This window comes from Artibeus jamaicensis, unplaced genomic scaffold (genome assembly GCF_021234435.1).
Source record: "Artibeus jamaicensis isolate MK-2021 breed Jamaican fruit bat unplaced genomic scaffold, CSHL_Jam_final contig_60, whole genome shotgun sequence".
In the NCBI taxonomy this organism is placed as follows: Eukaryota; Metazoa; Chordata; class Mammalia; order Chiroptera; family Phyllostomidae; genus Artibeus; species Artibeus jamaicensis.
The window spans coordinates 1,062,024-1,081,440 of record NW_026521900.1 but is presented as its reverse complement, the minus strand read 5'-3'; the positions used below and the strand labels follow the sequence as shown (position 1 = coordinate 1,081,440).

Below are 19,417 nucleotides of genomic sequence, written 5' to 3'. Positions count from 1 at the left end.
AACTAAGACTCAGAGAGGCTATGTGCCTTGCCTAAGTTGACCTGACAAATGTTGAAGCCAAGGCATCACATAGGACAAATTTCAAATCCCCTGCAATAGAAAGCAAGAGTTAAAATACCAAGTGAGTGATACAGTTTAGAATATGAAACAGGAATTGGGAGAACAAATCTTCAAGAGCTTCATCAGAAATAGAAACTGAGCCCTGGTAGGTGTGGCTCAGTGCATTGAGTGCCAGCCTGCGAACCAAAGGGTCGCCATCTGAATTCCCAGTCAGGGCACATGCCTGGGTTGTGGGCCAGGTCCCCAGCAGGGGGCACGTGAGAGGCAACCACACATTGATGTTTCTCTCCCTCTCTTTTTCCCTTCCTTCCCCTCTCTCTAAAAATAAATTTAAAAATCTTTTTTAAAAAAGAATCCTAGTCTTAATTAAAAAAAAAAGAAATAGAAATTGAACACAAGTAAAGACAAGAATGTGAAAGCAATGTTTAAAACAGTTACCACCCAGCCTCATTAAGCTTTGGGTTCCTTTTAACCCAAAGGGGTTGTGGAAAGTCCTGGTATAACTCCTGAAAATCATAAACTATCATTAGCGTCTGTGGAATGATCAGAACAATGAACTGACTGAAGAATTCTATACATCACCATGATGATGTTTGAAGAATGGTAATTGAGATGCACAAGCCACCTTGTATCACTGAGATGCAAGAATTGGTAATCTGAGGCAAGAATAAATGTTTCTATACACCTAAGGTTGGGGGAGAAAATACTGATTATTCAATAGGCATGATAAATAGTAACCACTAGCACCCACTTTTAAACCTATTTGATCAATGACAGTTCACCTAAATCTAACTATCAATGACAACTTAACCAGCTTCAGGGAACATACTTCTGGAAGCTAATTATAATTAGTGTCTTATAAAATTTAAGGTTAACCAACCAGCAGCAGATGCACTGCAGTAAACATGTGTCTTAAAGTCAATCGACAACATTCTCACCCAAATAGCCATGGTTCTAAGGCCAAGGTCAACCTCTTATGCCTCTGTAACCAAAGCAACCCCGAAACACCAGCACAGTTTCTAAAGAGATCAGCAATCTTCTTTGCTCATAAACTGTGCTTGACTAACAAAGCTTTCTCTTATTTTGTTAAGTAATCGATTCATCTTTGCGTTTTATATATTGAACAATAGTCTCATTTTTTGACAGAGGGGGAACTAAGATTCTTAACTTCTCAACACAAAGATGAACAGAAATAGATTCCCCCTAAGGAATGGAAACTGCCTCAAACCCCAAGGGTTCAGTTGGAGACCCTTGCTGGAGACCAGTTCAGTTAGTGAAAATCTAGATTGGCTACATTCTGTTTGTGGAAACCTCTCCTCAAAGTAGCTTTATGGTATCATAGATCAATGCACAGGAAAGCATTCATATGGATTTTATCTATGACAAACTGTTTCATGGACCATAGAGTCACCTTCCAGGAATTAGAATCACCTTGGGGATAGTTTTCAAAATTACATACCTAGGCCACTCATCAGATAAATTAAAATAGAAACCTCACAAGATAAGACCAAACATCTTTCTTTAAAAGCCCCTTAGTGTTTCTCATGAGCACTCCTTTAGTTAGGAACAACTAGGAAGGTCTCTTAAGAGTGACAGGGCCATTTTGGTTTACTAAGGGACACTGGAGACCTAATTCAGACTTTTATGCAAAGCAGACAAAGCCAAGATCAATGCTAGATAATCCCTAGCTATATCCAGATCCAGGAGATTCCAGATGAACCTAGTCTACTATTACTCTGAGTTCTCTCTGAATCAGTGGTTTTCAATCCTACTTGCAAAACCAACTCCCTTGGGAGATTATTTTAAATATACCAATGTTGGTACCCACTTCAGACCAACTAAATCAGAATCTCCTAGGGTGAGTCTAAGCATATATTTTAGGGCTCCTAAGGCAATCCTGATGGGCATACAGGATTAGGAATCACTGATCTACATTGCTTAACCAGTATCTAGTACCTGTGCCTGACCCACCTCATCTTCTAATATGAGGCACTTGCAATTTCTCCTAAAACAAATAATGAAAAAGCCCACCATATACTATAGCAAGCTTTAAAGAAAATCTTCCACAGTGGAACTGTGATCCTTAATTCTATCACCAAACTATGTAACATGCTTACATGTTCAACTGACCAAATAACTAACAGGGAAAACAAAACAAAGAAAAACCCTCTCCTATGGTTTCCCCCTATATCCTTTTTTTTTGGATGAATATTGGGGCCCTACATAAAAGAGGACAAATTTTTCTAGCTAACAATGAAAAGCATTCTGTCATGGCAGGGGGATGACAGCTCCTCCCCACAAAAAAAACTGAGAGCAGGAATCCAACAATCTGCTTGCCATGAGGAAACAACTCAAGTTGGAAGCTGCTATAATAGGACCAAGGAAAGAAAAGACATAAGAATGTATATTTTATTTTATTTTAAAAACTTTTAAATTTTATTTTCAATTACAAGTTATATTCAATATTATTTTGTATTGGTTTCAGGTGTACAGCACAGTGGTTAGAAAATCATATACTTTACAAAGTGGTCACTCCAATATTTCAAGTACCCACCTGGTACCATACAAAATTATTACAATATTATTGACTATATTTCCTATGCTGTACTTTACATCCCCATGATTTTTTTGTGACCACCAATTTGTGAAAGTATTAACAAGTAGAAATTGGTAGTCACAAGAATATATTTTTAGAGTGTGTTTCAAATTGGTTTAGCAGTGCATTAGTCACCTATGTCAAGGGTTTAACACATTTAAACAAAGAAATGTAGTTACAGATCACTTTCAATTATCAGCACCTTCTGAGGTGCTTACTTAAAATAGTATATAATGCTCAACAGTCAATGAATGATAAATAATATAGCTCAAGGTAAGGTCGAATCAAGAACCCTAGCTATAATTAAAAATGAAGAAATTATTTCATTCTATTTGGACAAAAATTGAGCTAGTTTCTAAGCAACTACTAAGTGAAAAAGACTTAATATTCCCTAAATGCTATTAAAGCTGATGCACATAACATAACTGCATATTGCATATGGAAAGTAAAGTTAATTAAATAAGAAAAGAATGCTCAGATTATAATGTACAAGTCCTACAATAAACATGAAAGGTTATCATTGCAGTAACAGAAAAACAGCAGAGCAATAACCTATTTAACATCAAGCACCCCACTCCCCACTATAATTTAAATTCTGCTGCTTCCACATTAAATTAATCCAGAAAGGTCTGAATTAGGCCAGAAGGCACATGGGCCTTCACCTGGTGGGTAGAAATTAGAAGAGCAGAAAAAAATCACAGTAACCTTCACAGCTTCATCACCACTTGTCAACCCCCAGTCCCTGATGACCAGATGATTTTAAAAGAGGACATGACTTACTAAACCTGTTCCAGCCTGGAACACTCCCCTTGACATAAAAAGCTTTTTAAAAATGTAAAAAGTAAATAACAATATCTACTAGAAGATCCCAATTATTGCCATTTTAGATGCTCTATTCAATCACTCATAATCAACTACTCACTTAGTTAGGACCATATAATGTAGAGATAAAGATATGAAGGACTTCCAGTTAAAGATGTGTCCAGTTAAACTGAACGCATCTATTTACTTTGGCCAGCCACCAAAACTCCACTGAAATGACACAAAAAAAGTTTTTTTTAACCTATACTAACAAAGAGAATGGAAGAGGAGACCATCACAATGATATTTTAGAAACTGAGGAAAAGCCAAATCTTATGGCAGCTGTGAGAACAGCCAGGAATAACATTTGCACACAAGTACCCTCAAAAGGCAGCTCTAGGCACATCTAGAACTAGGGATGAAGGGGAAAAAATAAGGAGGATCTGGTGAAAACTTTTTGAAAAGCAATTAGATTCCCTTCAACTTCCTGTCTCTGATCTATCTCACATTTCAGCATAGATTCAGAGATTTATTTTCTAGGGAGGGTGAAACAGAAGGTCTTTGATCTGGAGAAGAAAAGTGCAATGGATATGAATTCTCTACTTGAAATAGTAGATTAAACAAAGGTTTATATACTACATGTGGAAACAGACACCCATATCACTAACCTTCTTCATCCAGAGAGAAGATTGGAAGATTCTTCTGTAGGAAATATGATTGGACCAAGAGAAAAGACCTAAAGATATTGGCCTTGTTTCCAAAAGTCAATTGCCTAGCCCAATCATCCAACTTACAATCAACAAACTCCCACTTCATGCTAGGAGCTTCCAATTGGTTTTTCAGTGTTCTACTTTTAATATGTACAGAACAGAGAACAAATGATAACCAGAAATTTGAGGTAAGTCTTTAAAATGCCAGAAAACAAAGAAGTTTGGAAGAAACTATGCAGAAAAGGGCAAACTTAAAGAAAACCCACTAACATTGTCAGAGGGATTTTAAAAAGTTATTACACGTATGAAACAAGAGCAAAATGCTAGATAAAGAAACATTCAGACCTCAAAAAGGAACTGGTAGAAATCAACACATAAAACTAATGGAAAATGCAATTGAAAAAACTAGAGGGTCCATCTAAGAGTTCCAACATCAAAAGAGAGAAAACAGGGAAAGAATTTTTTTTAAACTCAAGAAAATTTCCCCAAACTATAGGATCTGAGTTTCCAGATGGAAATATTGCACAGGATAGAGATGAAAATAAACATACAACAAGGCATATTATTGTGAAATTTCAGAGCATTGACAACAAGAAAATTTCTAAAAGCTTTCATTGAAGAAATCAGAATTTTAGAAAAACCTGAAATAACATAACATTTGATTTGTTACTGTTGAGAAATGTTATTTGATTTCTCAACAGTAACAACAACAGCAAGAAGACCAGGAGGTTGGACAGAGGGAGACAGCAACATTCTGAGAGTAAATGATTTACAAACTAGAATTCTATACTTAGCTAAACTATCTTACTAAGTACAAGAACAAAATAAGGTTTTCACTCCTGAAAGGCCTCAAAAATTTCATGCACTCTTTTTCAGAAAGTTACTAGTCACATGAATGTAATCACTGACTGCTGCTCTACTCAAATGATATACAATAATGATAAAATGATAAATGATATATTAGGGTCTGCCCAAATATAGGAAATATTTTAATGCAGACTAAAGGGGTAGGAGAGCTAAATATTGATGTTCCATAATGTGAAGATAATATATAATACCTAACATTGGAAAGTCAAGAAGTAGTAGAATAATTAAATTACTTAGAAATGAAGGTAAAATGCTGAAAACAGCAGCTAGTAAAAGTTGATAAACATTCTATTGAAATACCTGGCATATAAAAGACATTCAATGAGTGTTGAAGTACACTGACATGCAAAATAATAAGTATAAGCTTTAATATATAGCCAAATTCAAACACTTTATAAAATATTAGGGGCTGATTTTTTAAGATGTGTTTCCCTCTTTTTAACCAAACTACCTCACCTTTCTTGATGACAAAATAAAATTAGCTATTATTTTTAGAAATATTCTCCAAACAAGATAAGTGATGCTTCTCAAATGAAAAAACAATCACTCATATTTTACCACAAGAGAATTTGATAGCACTATTGATAGCTAATTACCTCCTTGGATAGCCAGAGAAGAAATCAAATCCTATATACACTGGAATAAAGCATTTCTTTTCACAATATTATTTAGTGATTTATCTACAGTGGATTTAAATCTTAGCTTAAAATACAGATGAGTGTTTAAAATATATTAAAAACTTACAAATCAAAACAGAATTTACTTTTTAAAAAAGATTTTATTTATTTATCTTTAGAGAGAGGGGAAGGGAGGGAGAAAGAAAGGGAGAGAAACATGGATGTGTGGTTGCTTCTCACACACCTCCTACTGGGGACCTGGCCTGCAACCCAGGCTTGTACCCTGACTAGGAATCAAACCAGTGACTCTTAGTTCTCAAGCCAGCACTCAATCCCCTGAACCACTATGGCCAGGGCCAGAATTTACTTTTGAAGCATTATATTTATAAAGCTTTCTTGCCGTTGAAAAAATTGTATTTGTCATAAAGAAGGGATGTTTTATTTTGTATTAATACAGGAGAGATACCTTTTTTATTCAGGCTTAACAAATTAAATTTCAATAAAAAATTTGGATAACTGATATATATGGGAAATTAGCTGACCATAAAACTATAATTATTGAACTATCATTAAGATAAGCAAGTCTTTATAAAGTCCTCTATCCCATGTTTCCATGCATCAATGTCTTAAACACATTTAAATCACCACAGTAAAATTGGAAATATTGTTTTTAAAAAACCTCCCACTTGAGGCAAGTAGAAATAAATGAGCCCAAGAGTAATCAATACAATTTCATTTATTCATTCATTCATTAAGTAAATATTTCCTCAGTAAACCTCCTATGTACAAGGCACTGTTTGCTAGTCTTTAAAGCACAGGGTAACTTACTCCTAGGTATGTTTTTTCTTCCTCTTCTATAAACCTGAAAACAAAACATAAATCAAGGAAAATCAAGGATCCATTTACATAGAATTCCTACTAGGGTGACTAGAATTAAAAAGTTGGATAACAAATGTTGACAAGGATGTGGAGAAATCAGAACCTTCATACACTGGCTGAGGGAATGCAAATGGGGCAGTCACTTTGGAAAACAGTCTGGCAGTTCTTCAAATGATTAAATATCAAGTTCCCATACGATCCAGCAATTCCCAGCAAAGAGAATTGAAAACATATGTTCATACAAAAATTTATATGTGAATGTCCATAGCACCATTATTCATAAGAGCCAAAAGATAGAAACAACCCAAATGTCCATCAACGGACAAATGGATGAATAAAATGTGATGCAGTCTTGCCGTGGAGTATTATTTGATCATAAAAAAGGATGAACATCAATGAATCTTGTAAATATTATGCTAAGTGAAAGAAGCCATTCACAAAAGACCACATATTATATAATTTCATTTATATGAAATGTGCAGAATATGGAAATTTATATGTAAAGGGTAGATGAATGATTGCTTAGGCCAAGGAGGGGTGGGAATTGAGAGGAAAAGGGGGATAATACCTAAAGGGTATGGGGTTTCTTTTTCAGGTAATGAAACTGTTCTAAAATTGATTGAGGTGATAGTTGCACATATCTGTGAATATACTAAAAACCACAAAAGTTTACACTTTAAAAAGGGTGAATTATATCTCCATAAGGCCATTTTAAAAATGGGAAAATATTTCCATTGAATTTCCTTTAAGATACAATGGAAAACGCAGCATTGGAACCATGGTTTATTAATGTGGTATTTAAATACTCTCACATCTGGAGAGATCTCATTTGTTTGGCTGTGTAGTAGGAAATGATTACCGAGTGCTATATAAACTATTGAAAGTGTTCCAGGTTAACATCTCATTTAAGACTATAAAAACATTGGAAGTAGGAAAAATTAAAATGCAGGCATCAAGGAACTTAATACATATTATGCACATTAAGCATTTAGACTCTCCAGGCTGATATAGGGAGGGGTAAGGTAAGCAAGAAGAATTAAAGAGCTCACATGAAAAGCCTCAGTCTAAACAACTCCTGCCTTTACCAGCCTGCAGTGATGCTGAAAGAACAACACTCCTTTGTATATACTGTAATCTTTATTTTTAAGGAAGCTAAAAATAGTCACCCATATGATTACTCCAGTAACAAATAGGAAGTCAAGTAAATACTAAGGGCCAAACACAAAGAGATTTAAGGAAAGAAAGAAAAGGCTTAAACAGTTTCCAGGAATGGTTGGTTATCAGGGAAGTTTCAGCAAGCAGCATGCATTATTGCTTTTTCCATGTAGGACATAAGATGATCTGTGCATAGCTCACAATTTCACTACTGAATATTTTCAACCTATGTAGATTTCAGTCATAATAAAGTGCGTTTCTGTGTTTGCTTTGTGCCATACACCACTTAACCTATTCTGTCTCATTGCAGAGCTCTTGGTATGCCTGGTCCCCAGGATCCAGTTTACCTGACCTCAGGAATCACCAATGCCAGTGACAAGGAAATGCCCACGGGGGTGGGGGTAGCATCAGGGATTTTTTATCTTTATTAAATTTCAGCTCCTTCCATGATCATTAGAAATAGCCTGCCTGGTTCACCGTCAAGCCAAGCCTGGTACCTTATAGAGCACTGTGCCCAGTTTCAAACAAAAATTAGGGCTATTTGGGGGGTGGAGGGAGGGTGATGGCAAGGAGGAAAACAACTAAAGGCAGGACTGGCTTTTTCTACAGAGCTTCAGCTTTCAAAATGACTGCCTTGGAAGCTGAAATGACCCAGATTATTGGGGAAAGTGTGGGGGTGGGGGAAATGACAGGCATTCATTCTTCAGCAGGGTGGCTGTGGCTTGGTGTGGGAATGGGGAACTTGAGGAGAGGGGGGCCCTCTACATGGAAAGAGAAATAAAGGGGAATGTTCTTTAGGTACCACCCACCCTCCAAGTGAATCACTGCTGTGTCAGCCCAGCACTGATTCCACGAATTGCCAAACAGGATGAGGTAAGGCACAGCTCCGAGCCCCCCTCCTTCTCCTCCCCCGCCCCCCTGCGCTCAGCAGAGCGCATCTCTCTTCGAGGTGTACCACCCAGCACCCACCACCTCGGCTGAGAGGCTGACGTCACCTTTCTGCATTGAGATTCAAGGGCCGGTAGCAGCACCATTTAGATGGGGAGCAGAGTTGGGGCGCTATTGCTGTCATCAAGTGGCAGGGGTCCTCCCCCAGGACTCTGCAGATTGAGCTCACACATTGAGAGAAAGATCAGATGAAACATGTAGGGGTGAAGGGGAATGGGAAAGGGTCCCAAGACCCATCTCCTGGGTTGCCAAGAAAGCTCAAAGATGCAGCTGGTTTATATAAGAACATTTTCCCTCCGTGCGTTTTCACACAGCGGCGGTGGCACCCCCACCTCCATCAGTGAGCTTAAGGGGCTCTGGTCACCCTTGCCCTACCAGGCAGGCACAAGGCTCCTGGGGCCTCCCTCTCCCAGCCCCGCTGGCTTAGGAATAACCAGGAATCTGGGATCAAACCCTGCACTCCTGAGCCCGTTCGTTCCCAGGTGGCCATAGGTTAGCTCCAATGGGCACCGTGAACAAACTGGTAAGGGAGGTCGAGGAGTGGTGACCAGAGAGGAAAATAGAGAAATAAGCCCACAACTTTCCCCAGAGGCTGACCCTATCCAGAGATCTTAAAAAATAAATCAATGCATTAAAATTTTTGTGGAAAGGTCGACAACCTGCAGTCACCGCCACAACACAGCTTCTTGCAGTCTGCCGCTGGGCAAGGTCCAGGGTTCAAGCATCTCCAATGCACCCCGCCATCCTGCAGCCCCGGCCCAGCACCCTGTGCCTGTCTCCATAAGGAAGGGTTCGAGATGGGATTTTTTCCTCCCCCTTCCTTTCTCAGAGCATCACTGCACGAACTGTTCCACGACAGCCCGGCCACCCGGCTGGCGAGGCCACTCACCCAGAAGACGAAGGAGTAGATGATGAGGAGGGTTTTGAGACAGGTTATCACAGGTTTGGTCTCCATTCTCCTCGATGCCATACTACAGAGCTCCGGTGGCGGCGGCAGCGGCAGGCGGCGGGCGTGCGCGCGAGAGGAGGGAGGAGGGGCAGGGCGGGGCGGGGCGGGGCGGGAGCGCGTGCGCGCAGGCGAGTCCGTGCGCTAGCGTGGGCGCGCACACCGTGGGGCACCGACCGAAGAAGCAGGGGTCAAGTTGTGACTACGTGTAAGGACTAGGCTTCCTGCACGGTTAAGGTCGAGCAGGTTCAGACCAACGGCGCCCTGCGGCTGGGAGGAATGGGAGAGCCTGGGGGCCTGGTTGGAGGTCAGGGTTACGTCTTACAGGGTGCTTTTGCAAGTAAGTTTCTGCTTTGTACTTAGTAGGACTTTACATTTACCGGGCTCTCTGCACCTCGCTTCACGAGGTTAATTAGTATCCCCGAAAAGCAATCTTGTTTCTGCACTTGGATGAACCACCAAGCCTTCTCAGATGGAAGTGGCCCAGTCGTCATGTCCTTGGAACAAGCAGGCCTTGTCTGTGCCAGGAACAGACCATGACAGGTGGCTGGAAATACAGCTGGAGGGATGGTCAGGAACACTGGAGCTCAGACAGACGTCCCAAATCCTCAACACCATTTTTTTTTATTTCTCCACATTTTGAAATGATGAGACTGAATGACAAAAGTTTCTCTATGAAGTTACCATTCTTCCTGCACATAAAATGTTTAAGGGGTAACAGAAAAAATTATCAAAATACCCCAGAATTATTTTTTCCACCCTAACAAGTACAGATTAGGAAAGGCCAGGAAAGATAGCTGTATCAAGGTCAAAAAATAATGTTCAAAAACAATTAGGAAGTTACTCAAAAAGATAAGCATAGAGTTGCCATATGACCCAGCAATTCCACTCGTAAATCTATACCCAACAGAAATGAAAACATATTTTCACACAAAAGCTTGTAAGTGAATGTTCATAACAGCACCATTTCATAGCCAAAAAGCAGTAACAACCCTAATGTCCATCAATTATGAATGGATAAACACAATGTAGTGTGTACATACAACGAACAATTATTTGGCCACAAAAAGGAATGAAGTACTGATACAAGACGTATGAACCTTGAAACTATGCTAAATGAAAGCAGCTAGACACAAAAGAACACATATTGAATGACCCATTTTTAGGTAATCTCCAGAACAGACATCCATAAATACAGAAATAGATTAGTGGTTGCGGGGATGGGGGCAGCAAGAATAAGAGACTGATAAAGAGTAGGGAGTTTCTTTGTGGAGTGACAAAAATGATATGGAATTAGTGGTGATGGATGCACAATTTTGCAAATAACCACTGAAATGTCCACTTTAAAAGGGTGACTTCTATGGCATGTGAATTATATTTTTAAAAATAGCATACACTCCACCCAGATTTCCTGTGGTTCCTTTGTAGAGGAACACAGGACAGATTCTGTGGGAGATTTAGCTTGATTCCTGAGAAATTCTGCAAAGTAGTGACACTATCACAAGCTAACTCAATCATGGATGGTGTTAAAGATATTTCTTGTGAAAGAGTAAAAGCAGTAATATGGCTTGAGGAAAGCCTGCCAAGGTCAGTTGTTGCAGGAGTAATTATTACCTCCAATGAGTTGTACAGTGAGATTGTATAAACAGGACACAAATATGAGGAAGAAGAGAACCTGCTTAAAGGAATGATCAACCATAACACAAGATTATGTGGGTTTAAAGGGCTATGGAAAGGAGTATGAGTGCTGGTGAAAAAAGATTAGGAAAATTTTTCAAAGTTTCTGTTATAAAGGAAGTCCCTGAATAATTATTCCCAATTCTGTTTGCTCATTTGTAGCACCTAGAGAGATGTGAGAAAAAACAAAAACAAAAAACTATGACTGCCTGTGCCCAATCCCAGGTATCCCGAGTCATTTGGTCTGGGTGCAGGCTCAGTGGTTTTTAAAGTCTTTAGGTGATCCTAATAAGAATCATGTTAAGGGGCACTATCCCAGGTACAATGGGCTTGAACCCAACTTCAGAAAGGAGTTTCTCCTCTACTTTTACTGTTTCCAGGCAGCAGCAGAAAAAGGAAACCTAAGAATGCAAATCCAGTGGTTGCCCTTAGCTTCAGAAAGTCTTGCCCAATCATAATTACTCTGTAAAGGGGTCAGAAATCTCAATTTTCAGCCCAACAGGGACATTACTGAGCATCATATGTAATTTTATGAGTTAATGTATGATATTCATAGATGGTGCCCATCAGCTGAACCTACACATCATTTCACAGTTTTTCTGGAAATTTTTTAGGATATCTATTAGGTTCAGATTCTTGAAAACTTGACTTGTCCTAGCAAAAATAAATTATTTAAGTGTAAAGATAAATATGAATGTTCAGTAATATAATTAACAGATAAATTAGCATAACTGGTGGCTATATACTTGCTCCTAAAATTGTGTCTGGTGATATAATAGGGTGACAAACCATCCCAGTTTTCCCAAGACTGAGAGGTTTCCTTGCACTCTGGATTTTCCTTGCCAAAACTGGGAAGGAATTGGGCAAGCCAGAACAATTTGATCACCCTATCCCTGAGCTAGCAGCATTGGCATCTGGTGGGAGAGCCTGTTGAAAACTCGGAACCTGAGGCCCCATTTCATGCCCATGTTTACAAGATCCCCTGGGAATTCAGACGCACAGTAATGTCTGTCAGTTTGTCATTAACTGAATTGTGCCCCCTAAAAACACAAGTTGAAGTCCTAACCCCAGTGCCTCAGAATGTGACCTTATCTGGAAATAGGGTTGTTGCTGATGTAATTATTTAAGTTAAGATGAATTCATCTGGAATAGGGCAGATCCTTCATACAATATGACTTGTGTCCTTGAAAGAAGAGACACACGAAGAGGGTCATGTGAAGACATAGAGACACACAGGGAGCGTACCATGCGACTGATTTGAATGAGGCAGTTGCAACTGAAGAAATGTCAAGGATTCAAGGTCACCACTAGAAACTAGAAAGAAGTAAGGAATGATTCTACCCAATGTCAGAGGGATCATGGCCCTACAGACACTTTGATTTCAGATTTCTGGCCTCCACAACTGTAAGAGAATAAATTTCTGTTGTTTCAAGCCACACATTTTGTGGTACTAATACATGTCTAAGACTCACTGATCTCCAGATCTTCAAAGCATAACCACAGCTACCATATCACCCAGCAATTCCACTGCTAGATATAGACCCAAAAGAATTGAAAACAGGTGTTCAAACAAAAACTTGTACATGAATATTCAAAGCAGCACTAATAAAAATAATTTAAAGATGGAAACAACTTAAACAAATGTCTGTCAGCTGAGGAATGGATAAAGCAAAATGTGATATATCCACACAACAGAACACTATTCAGTCATAAAAATGAATGAAGTACTGATACATTCTTATATGGATGAACCTCGGAAACATTATATTGAGTAAAAGAAGCCAGACACGAAGACCACATACTGCATTACTACATTTGTATAAACTATCATTCAAAACCCAGAGACAGAAAGCAGATTAATGTTGCCTGGGGCTGAGGTAAAGGGGAATGGGAAGTGGCTACTTAATAGGTAAGTTTCCTCATGAGGTAATAGAGAAATTCTGGAGCTAGAGAGTGGTGATGATTGTATAACATTGTGAATGTACTTAATGCCACTGAATTATATACTTTAGAGTGCTTTGCCCCAGACTCTGAATGGTTGCTCCCAATATAGACGCATCCTCCTCAGAAGAGCCATCTCAGATGAAAATAGCTGTTCAGTGACTATATGTTTTCATCCTCTGCATCACACTTATCTAATATCTTCTCATTCGCAAGCTTATTTTCTTGTCTGCCTCACCCAATAAGCTCTACACAAGAAGGTCTTATTTCTCATTTGTTCTCTGTTGTATCCCCAGCAACTACATATGGTAGCAATTAAAAAAGTGTTGAACAAATGGATGATAGATAGTAGCTACTTGATAGATGATCATTGACTGTTTGAAGAAGGGTGTGATATTTGAAATGGATCTTGGAGTATGAATAAAATAATGGTGACCTTTGAGGAACAGCGAAAGAGGTTATTATAGGCTAGAGAACAAGAAAAACAAAAGCCAAAATCTTACACAGAAGAGCGGTGAGCAACACTAAAGGACCTAATGTAGGAAAGGATGCAAAAATGTAGTCTGGGAAGTGGAGAGGGTCTTGTGCAGGCCAAGGTAGACTTTCTTATGTAGGAGTTGGGAGCAGTGAAGGGTCCCTAAGTAGGGGAATGACATGATCTAATCTGTGTTTTAGAGAACTACCATATTTTGCCATGTATAATGTGTACTTTATTGCCCAAATTTTTGAGGGAAAAATAAGGATGAGCATTATGCATGGGTAGCACTAATTCTGTATCTATATAAGTGCTTTTAATTCTTTTGTTTATGCTTATGCATTAAAAGTGTAAGTCCGGAAAGCAATAAGGATATCTGTATGCAAAATAATACCCTGGAATACAATAATCAGTTTTGTTTCTAAATACAAATAAGTAAAAAATTGAATTAAAAATCAAAACAAAAGATTTTTTTTCTGAAAATCTGGGCCAAAAACATGGGTGTGCATTATACACAGCAAAATACAGATGGTATACACAATTAAAGGTTGCAGAGGAAATGGACTAGAAAGAGAGGAAAAGTTAGGTAATGGTAATAACCCAATTGGGTATGGATGAGGGCTGGACCTCATGGATAGGCATTGGGGCTGCAGGAGGGTCCAGAGCAGTCCATCTCCACTCTGGCTCCATTGAAATCTGCCGGAGAGGTTTTAAACAGATGGAAACCACAACTCCATCCCCTATATATTCTAATTGATTCAGTCTGTGGTGGGGCTTCAGAAATCAGTACTTTTAAAAAGTTCTTCAATACTCTAGCTGGGATTGAAACCCTTGGGAAGATAAAAGAAACTTCAGAAATTGACAGTCCTCAGGAATGAGTGAATTTAGGTAATGAAGGAAAATGAAAGATTGAATACAATTTACTTCTAGTCTGAGTAAACTTGGAAGACAGCTTTTAAAATTCATGATTCCCTTCCCTGGCTGGTGTGGCTTGGTTGATTGGTTGTTGGCCTGCAAACAAAAGGGTCGCTGGTTTGATTCCCAGTTGGGGCTCATGACTGGGTTGCAGGCCAGGTCCCCAGTAGGGGTGTGCGAAAGGCAACCACACATTGATGTTTCTTTCCCTCTCTTTCTCCCTCCCTTCCCCTCTTTAAAAATAAATAAATTCTTTTAAAAATGCATGATCCCAATATAATACATCTAAACAATACACTACTTTACACTTATTAGAATGTATGTATGTGAGGAAACTTTCTAGTCACAAAAGGAAGGTTGTGTTATAATATTAAGAAATTTACAATTAAAAATATATGCATACCTGGCTGGTGTAGCTCAGTGGTTTGAGCGCAGGCTGAGAACCAAAGGGTTGCTGGTTCAATTCCCAGTCAGGGCATATGCCTGGGTTGTAGGCCAGGTCCTCAGTGGGGGCCACATGAGAGGCAACCACACACTGGCGTTTCTCTAACTCTCTTTTTCCTTCCCTTCCCCTCTTTCTAAAAATAATAAATAAAATATTAAATATATATATGCATAATGATTTCAACTATGTAAGAACATATAGAAAAGAAATTAGAAAGAAAAGTATATAAAAATTTCACACTGGTAACTGCGTAGTAGGATTACAGGTGACTTTTTATATTTACTCTATTCCCCAAAATTTCTAAATAATCATATATAACATTTATAAAAGAAAAGAGAATATTTTATAAAGAAAACCCTCTGCTGCCAAAATTGAAATAATAAAATTTTAGGACTTAAGAGATAAAACCTTAAACTATTTTGAAAAACTGCTTGGATGAAATTTGAGCATATATCCATTCATCTTATTGATATATCTGTGTATTTCCAGTGTCCCTGCTTGAGCACCCAAAATGACTTTTACCCTGGGATTCAGAATTGTCTGCAGGACTGATTGCATGTGCCACGACTGTGTTTGCAATAGCTAATACACACCTTTATTCTTTTTTATAACCTTTTAAATAACTTCTTTAGCACTTTATATAACTTTGTAGCAAATTACTAGCATTAAGTCCATTTCTGCATTAAATGTATAGATTGGTTTTCATTTGCCTGACTGGATTCTGTCACAAATGCTACGACAATAGAATGGAATTCTATACAACCATCAAATTAATGTTGAAGTAAAATTCTTTGATGCAGGAAAATTCCCAAAGTATGTTTTTAAGTAAAAAAAATAAATTATAAATAGTAAGTGTAGTATTATGCCAATTTGGAGATACACATACACATGGTGGTAATTATTACCTCATGATCTGATATCTTTTCATTTTTTTCTTTTATTCTTTACCTTTTCTGCATTGACTAAATGTTTTGTAAAACACATTTCTTTTATAATTAGGAAACATTTTATTGTAATTTGTTTTTTAAATTTATTATTTATTGATTATGCCATTACAGTTGTTCTATTCCCCCCTTCATTCCCCGCCACCCTACCCCCATCCCCACCATTACCCCCCTTTTGTTTATGACCATGTGTCTCAAGTTCTTTAGATTCTATATTTCCCATACTATTCTTGCCCCCCATCTATTTTTCTATCTACTGTCTATGCTACTTATTTTCTGTACCTTCTCCCCCCTTCTCCTCCTCCCACTCCCCTGTTGCTAACCCTCCTTGAGATCTTCATTTCTATGTTTCCACTCCTGATCTAGCTGTCCTTTTAGTTTGCTTTTGTTTTAGGTGTGGTTGTTAATAACTGTGAGTTTGCTGTCCTTTCACTGTTCATGTTTTTTTAACTTCTTTTTCTTAGATAAGTCCCTTTAACATTTCATATAATAAGGGCTTGGTGATGATGAACTCCTTGAATTTGATCTTATCTGAGAAGCACTTTATCTGTCCTTCCATTCTAAATGAAAGTTTTGCTGGATAGAGCAATCTTGGTTGTAGGTCTTTGGATTTCATGACTTGAATACCTCTTTCCAGCCCCTTCTTGCCTGTAAGGTCTCTTTTGAGAAATCTGCTGACAGTCTGATGGGAACTCCTTTGTAGGTGACTGTCCCCTTATCTCTTGCTGCTTCTAGGATTCTCTCCTCCATTTTAATCTTGGCTAATGTAATTATGATGTGCCTTGGTGTGTTTCTTCTTGGGTCCAACTTCTTTGGGACTCTCTGAGCTTCCTGGATTTCCTGGAAGTCTATTTCCTTTGCCAGATTGGGGAAATTCTCCTTTATTATTTGTTCAAATAAGTTTTCCACTGGTGGCTGTGCCTTTCCCCCTTCTGGTACCCCTATAATTCAGATGTTGGAGCGTTTAAAGATGTCCTGGAGGTTCCTAAGACTCTCCTCATTTCTTTGAATTCTTGCTTCTTGACTCTTTTCTGTTTGGCCATCATTTGCTTTCTTCTGGTCCACTCCATTGATTTGAGTCCCAGTTTCCTTTTCATCACTATTGGTTTCCTGTGCAATTCCATTCATTTCAATTAGTTTTGCCTTCATATGTTTGTCTAATTTGTGGCTGTAATCAACCAGTTCTGTGAGGATCCTGATCACCAGTGTTTTAAACTGTGCACCTGAGAGTTTTGCTATTTCTTCATCACTTAGATTTATAGGCTCTGGGGCTTTGAGATCTTCTTGAGCCATTTTTGGTCTGTTCCCACCTGTTAAGTATGAGGAGCGGAGCCTTGGACTCCCAGGTCGCTGGTTTGCCATGCTGTATGTGGGGGTGTGGTCAGAGCGGGGAAATGGCGGCCCCCTCTGCTGTTTCTCGCAGCTGGGTGATGAGCAGAGCCTTAGGTGGTTCCCCAGGGCAGGGCCACTCAGGTCGCTGGGTTATGATGCTGCATGTGGGGGCGGGGTCAGAGCGGGGAAATAGTGGCGTCCTCCGTTGCAGCCCACCGGGGCTGCTGTTTCTCATCCAATCGCCCACTCCCTCGCTTGTCTATCCACACACGACTATGCGACCACAGTCAATGTGCAGCCCTGCTCCCTCGCTGTTTCCCGGCAGTAGCTTGCTGAGTTGCCCACCAGTTCCAACCCTGCGCCTGGATTCCGCGTGCCTGAGTCCATCTGACCGAGTTTTCCTGTGCAACCCCACTCGGCCAGCTGCTGGTTTCGCCCCTCTTACCGGTCAGGCTGAAGAATTTGTTGTTATCAGACTTCCGAAAAGTTCAATTTTCTGTGTTCTGACTGTGTTTTCTGTTGCTAATATTTAGTTGTCTCTAAACTTGGTTGCGTGAGAAAGCACGGCGTCTCCACCTATGCTTCTATCTTGGTGGAAGTCCTATTGTAATTTGTTAAATATTCAGGAGATCTAGATTGATATTTGGTTTGGGGAGCCATGATACTTTCTGCAGCTTCCCTCTTTTCCAGTATATTCAAAATGACTTTCTTTTTTTCAAAAAATAGACAATGAGAGAATAACAACTTACCTCTGCTAGCAGTGATCCAGGCTAGATCACAATGTCTGTTGTTGCCTTGTAATTCACAATCATACAATAGCATCTGAAGTAGGACACAAACCATTTTTCCTTTTTATCATCTTTTTTAAAAATCCAAGTCACCTTACTACATAGCAGCTGCTGAAACATTTTCCTGACATGCATCCTCTACATGTGTCCAGCTCTATATAATTCACTCAGCAAGTATATGAGTCTTTGATTACTGATACCTTTTATTAAAAGGATGTTATGCTTTTATACTGACTTCAATACCTGTGATAAACAGTATATTCTTGTTATATGAAAGATATAATTGATAAGGGCTTGGTTTAGAAGAATTCAGCCAAAAAGATGATGGTGCCACTTATTCGGGTCCTCTGCAATTTTTTTAACCATTTTAGACATTTATATTATACTTTTAATTGACCCTGTTTTTGAAATCCTAAGATTAATTACTGTTCACTGACTTCAGTAGGAATATTCTCTACATAATGGTGACCAATTATTTTAGTTAGATTCATTTACTGGAGAAATACCTTTGCACTATAATAAACCAATACACAGAAACTAGTATTGAAATTTCTTCTATCTATTTACAGTGAAATATATTTATTCAAGCATGCCAGTGTTATATAACCCAGTGTATAGCACCATCTTACTTAAATGCATAAGTGATTAAATTTAAGGTGAAGACTGGGCCAGCATGGCTAAAGCAGAGCAGAATAGTGAGCTGATAATCAGTTAGTTAACCCATGAATTTAGTTGGCATCCATAACCCTAGCCTAAAACTTCTTTTTGTTAGAGTTATTGCTATTAGTGAGCTGATGGCTTCTAATAATTGAGTTACATAATGATCATAATTAGGAATACTTATTAGTCAACTGTTGTCCTCAGAATTTGAAATCAAGCTGATGTAGGAAACTGCACTCTTGACAATAGATTTTGGAGTGAGACTGCCTGGGTTCCCCTGGCCTCTGCCACCTACCAGTCTTCACATCTTTAAATGGGGATGTTAATAGCATCTACCTTATTGTCTTAACATGAGACAATATATGTGAAGTGTTTGAAACAGTTCTGGAAAAGTGTGGGCTCAGTAAATGTTAATTGTCATTGTAATACCACTGCACCACCTCATAATTACAAAAATTTAGATCTAAAAGGGACCTCAAAGATGGTTAAGTTCACTGTTTTTCAACTGCAGGTCACAACCTGTTAATGAATTATGAAATCAATTTAAAGTCCCACTTCCAGCATTTAATAAAGCAAATAAGAATATAATCAAGTACAAGTTATTGTTGAGGTCCAAAACAGATGTTGAAAAGGGACAATCCCAAATGAGCCCCGGATAAAG

At 38.7% G+C, this 19,417-nt stretch overlaps 1 protein-coding gene across 1 annotated transcript in view; it reads right to left on the bottom strand.

Moving 5' to 3' along the window:
* Positions 1-9,660, bottom strand: part of TSPAN7 (tetraspanin 7) — a 126,839-nt gene extending 117,179 nt beyond the window's left edge. Inside the window, exon 1 of the mRNA XM_037165132.2 lies at positions 9,523-9,660. Coding sequence (XP_037021027.1) covers positions 9,523-9,603 — 81 coding nt within the window. The 5' untranslated portion in view covers positions 9,604-9,660. The remainder of the gene's footprint in view (positions 1-9,522) is intronic.
* Positions 9,661-19,417: the final 9,757 nt, after the last annotated feature.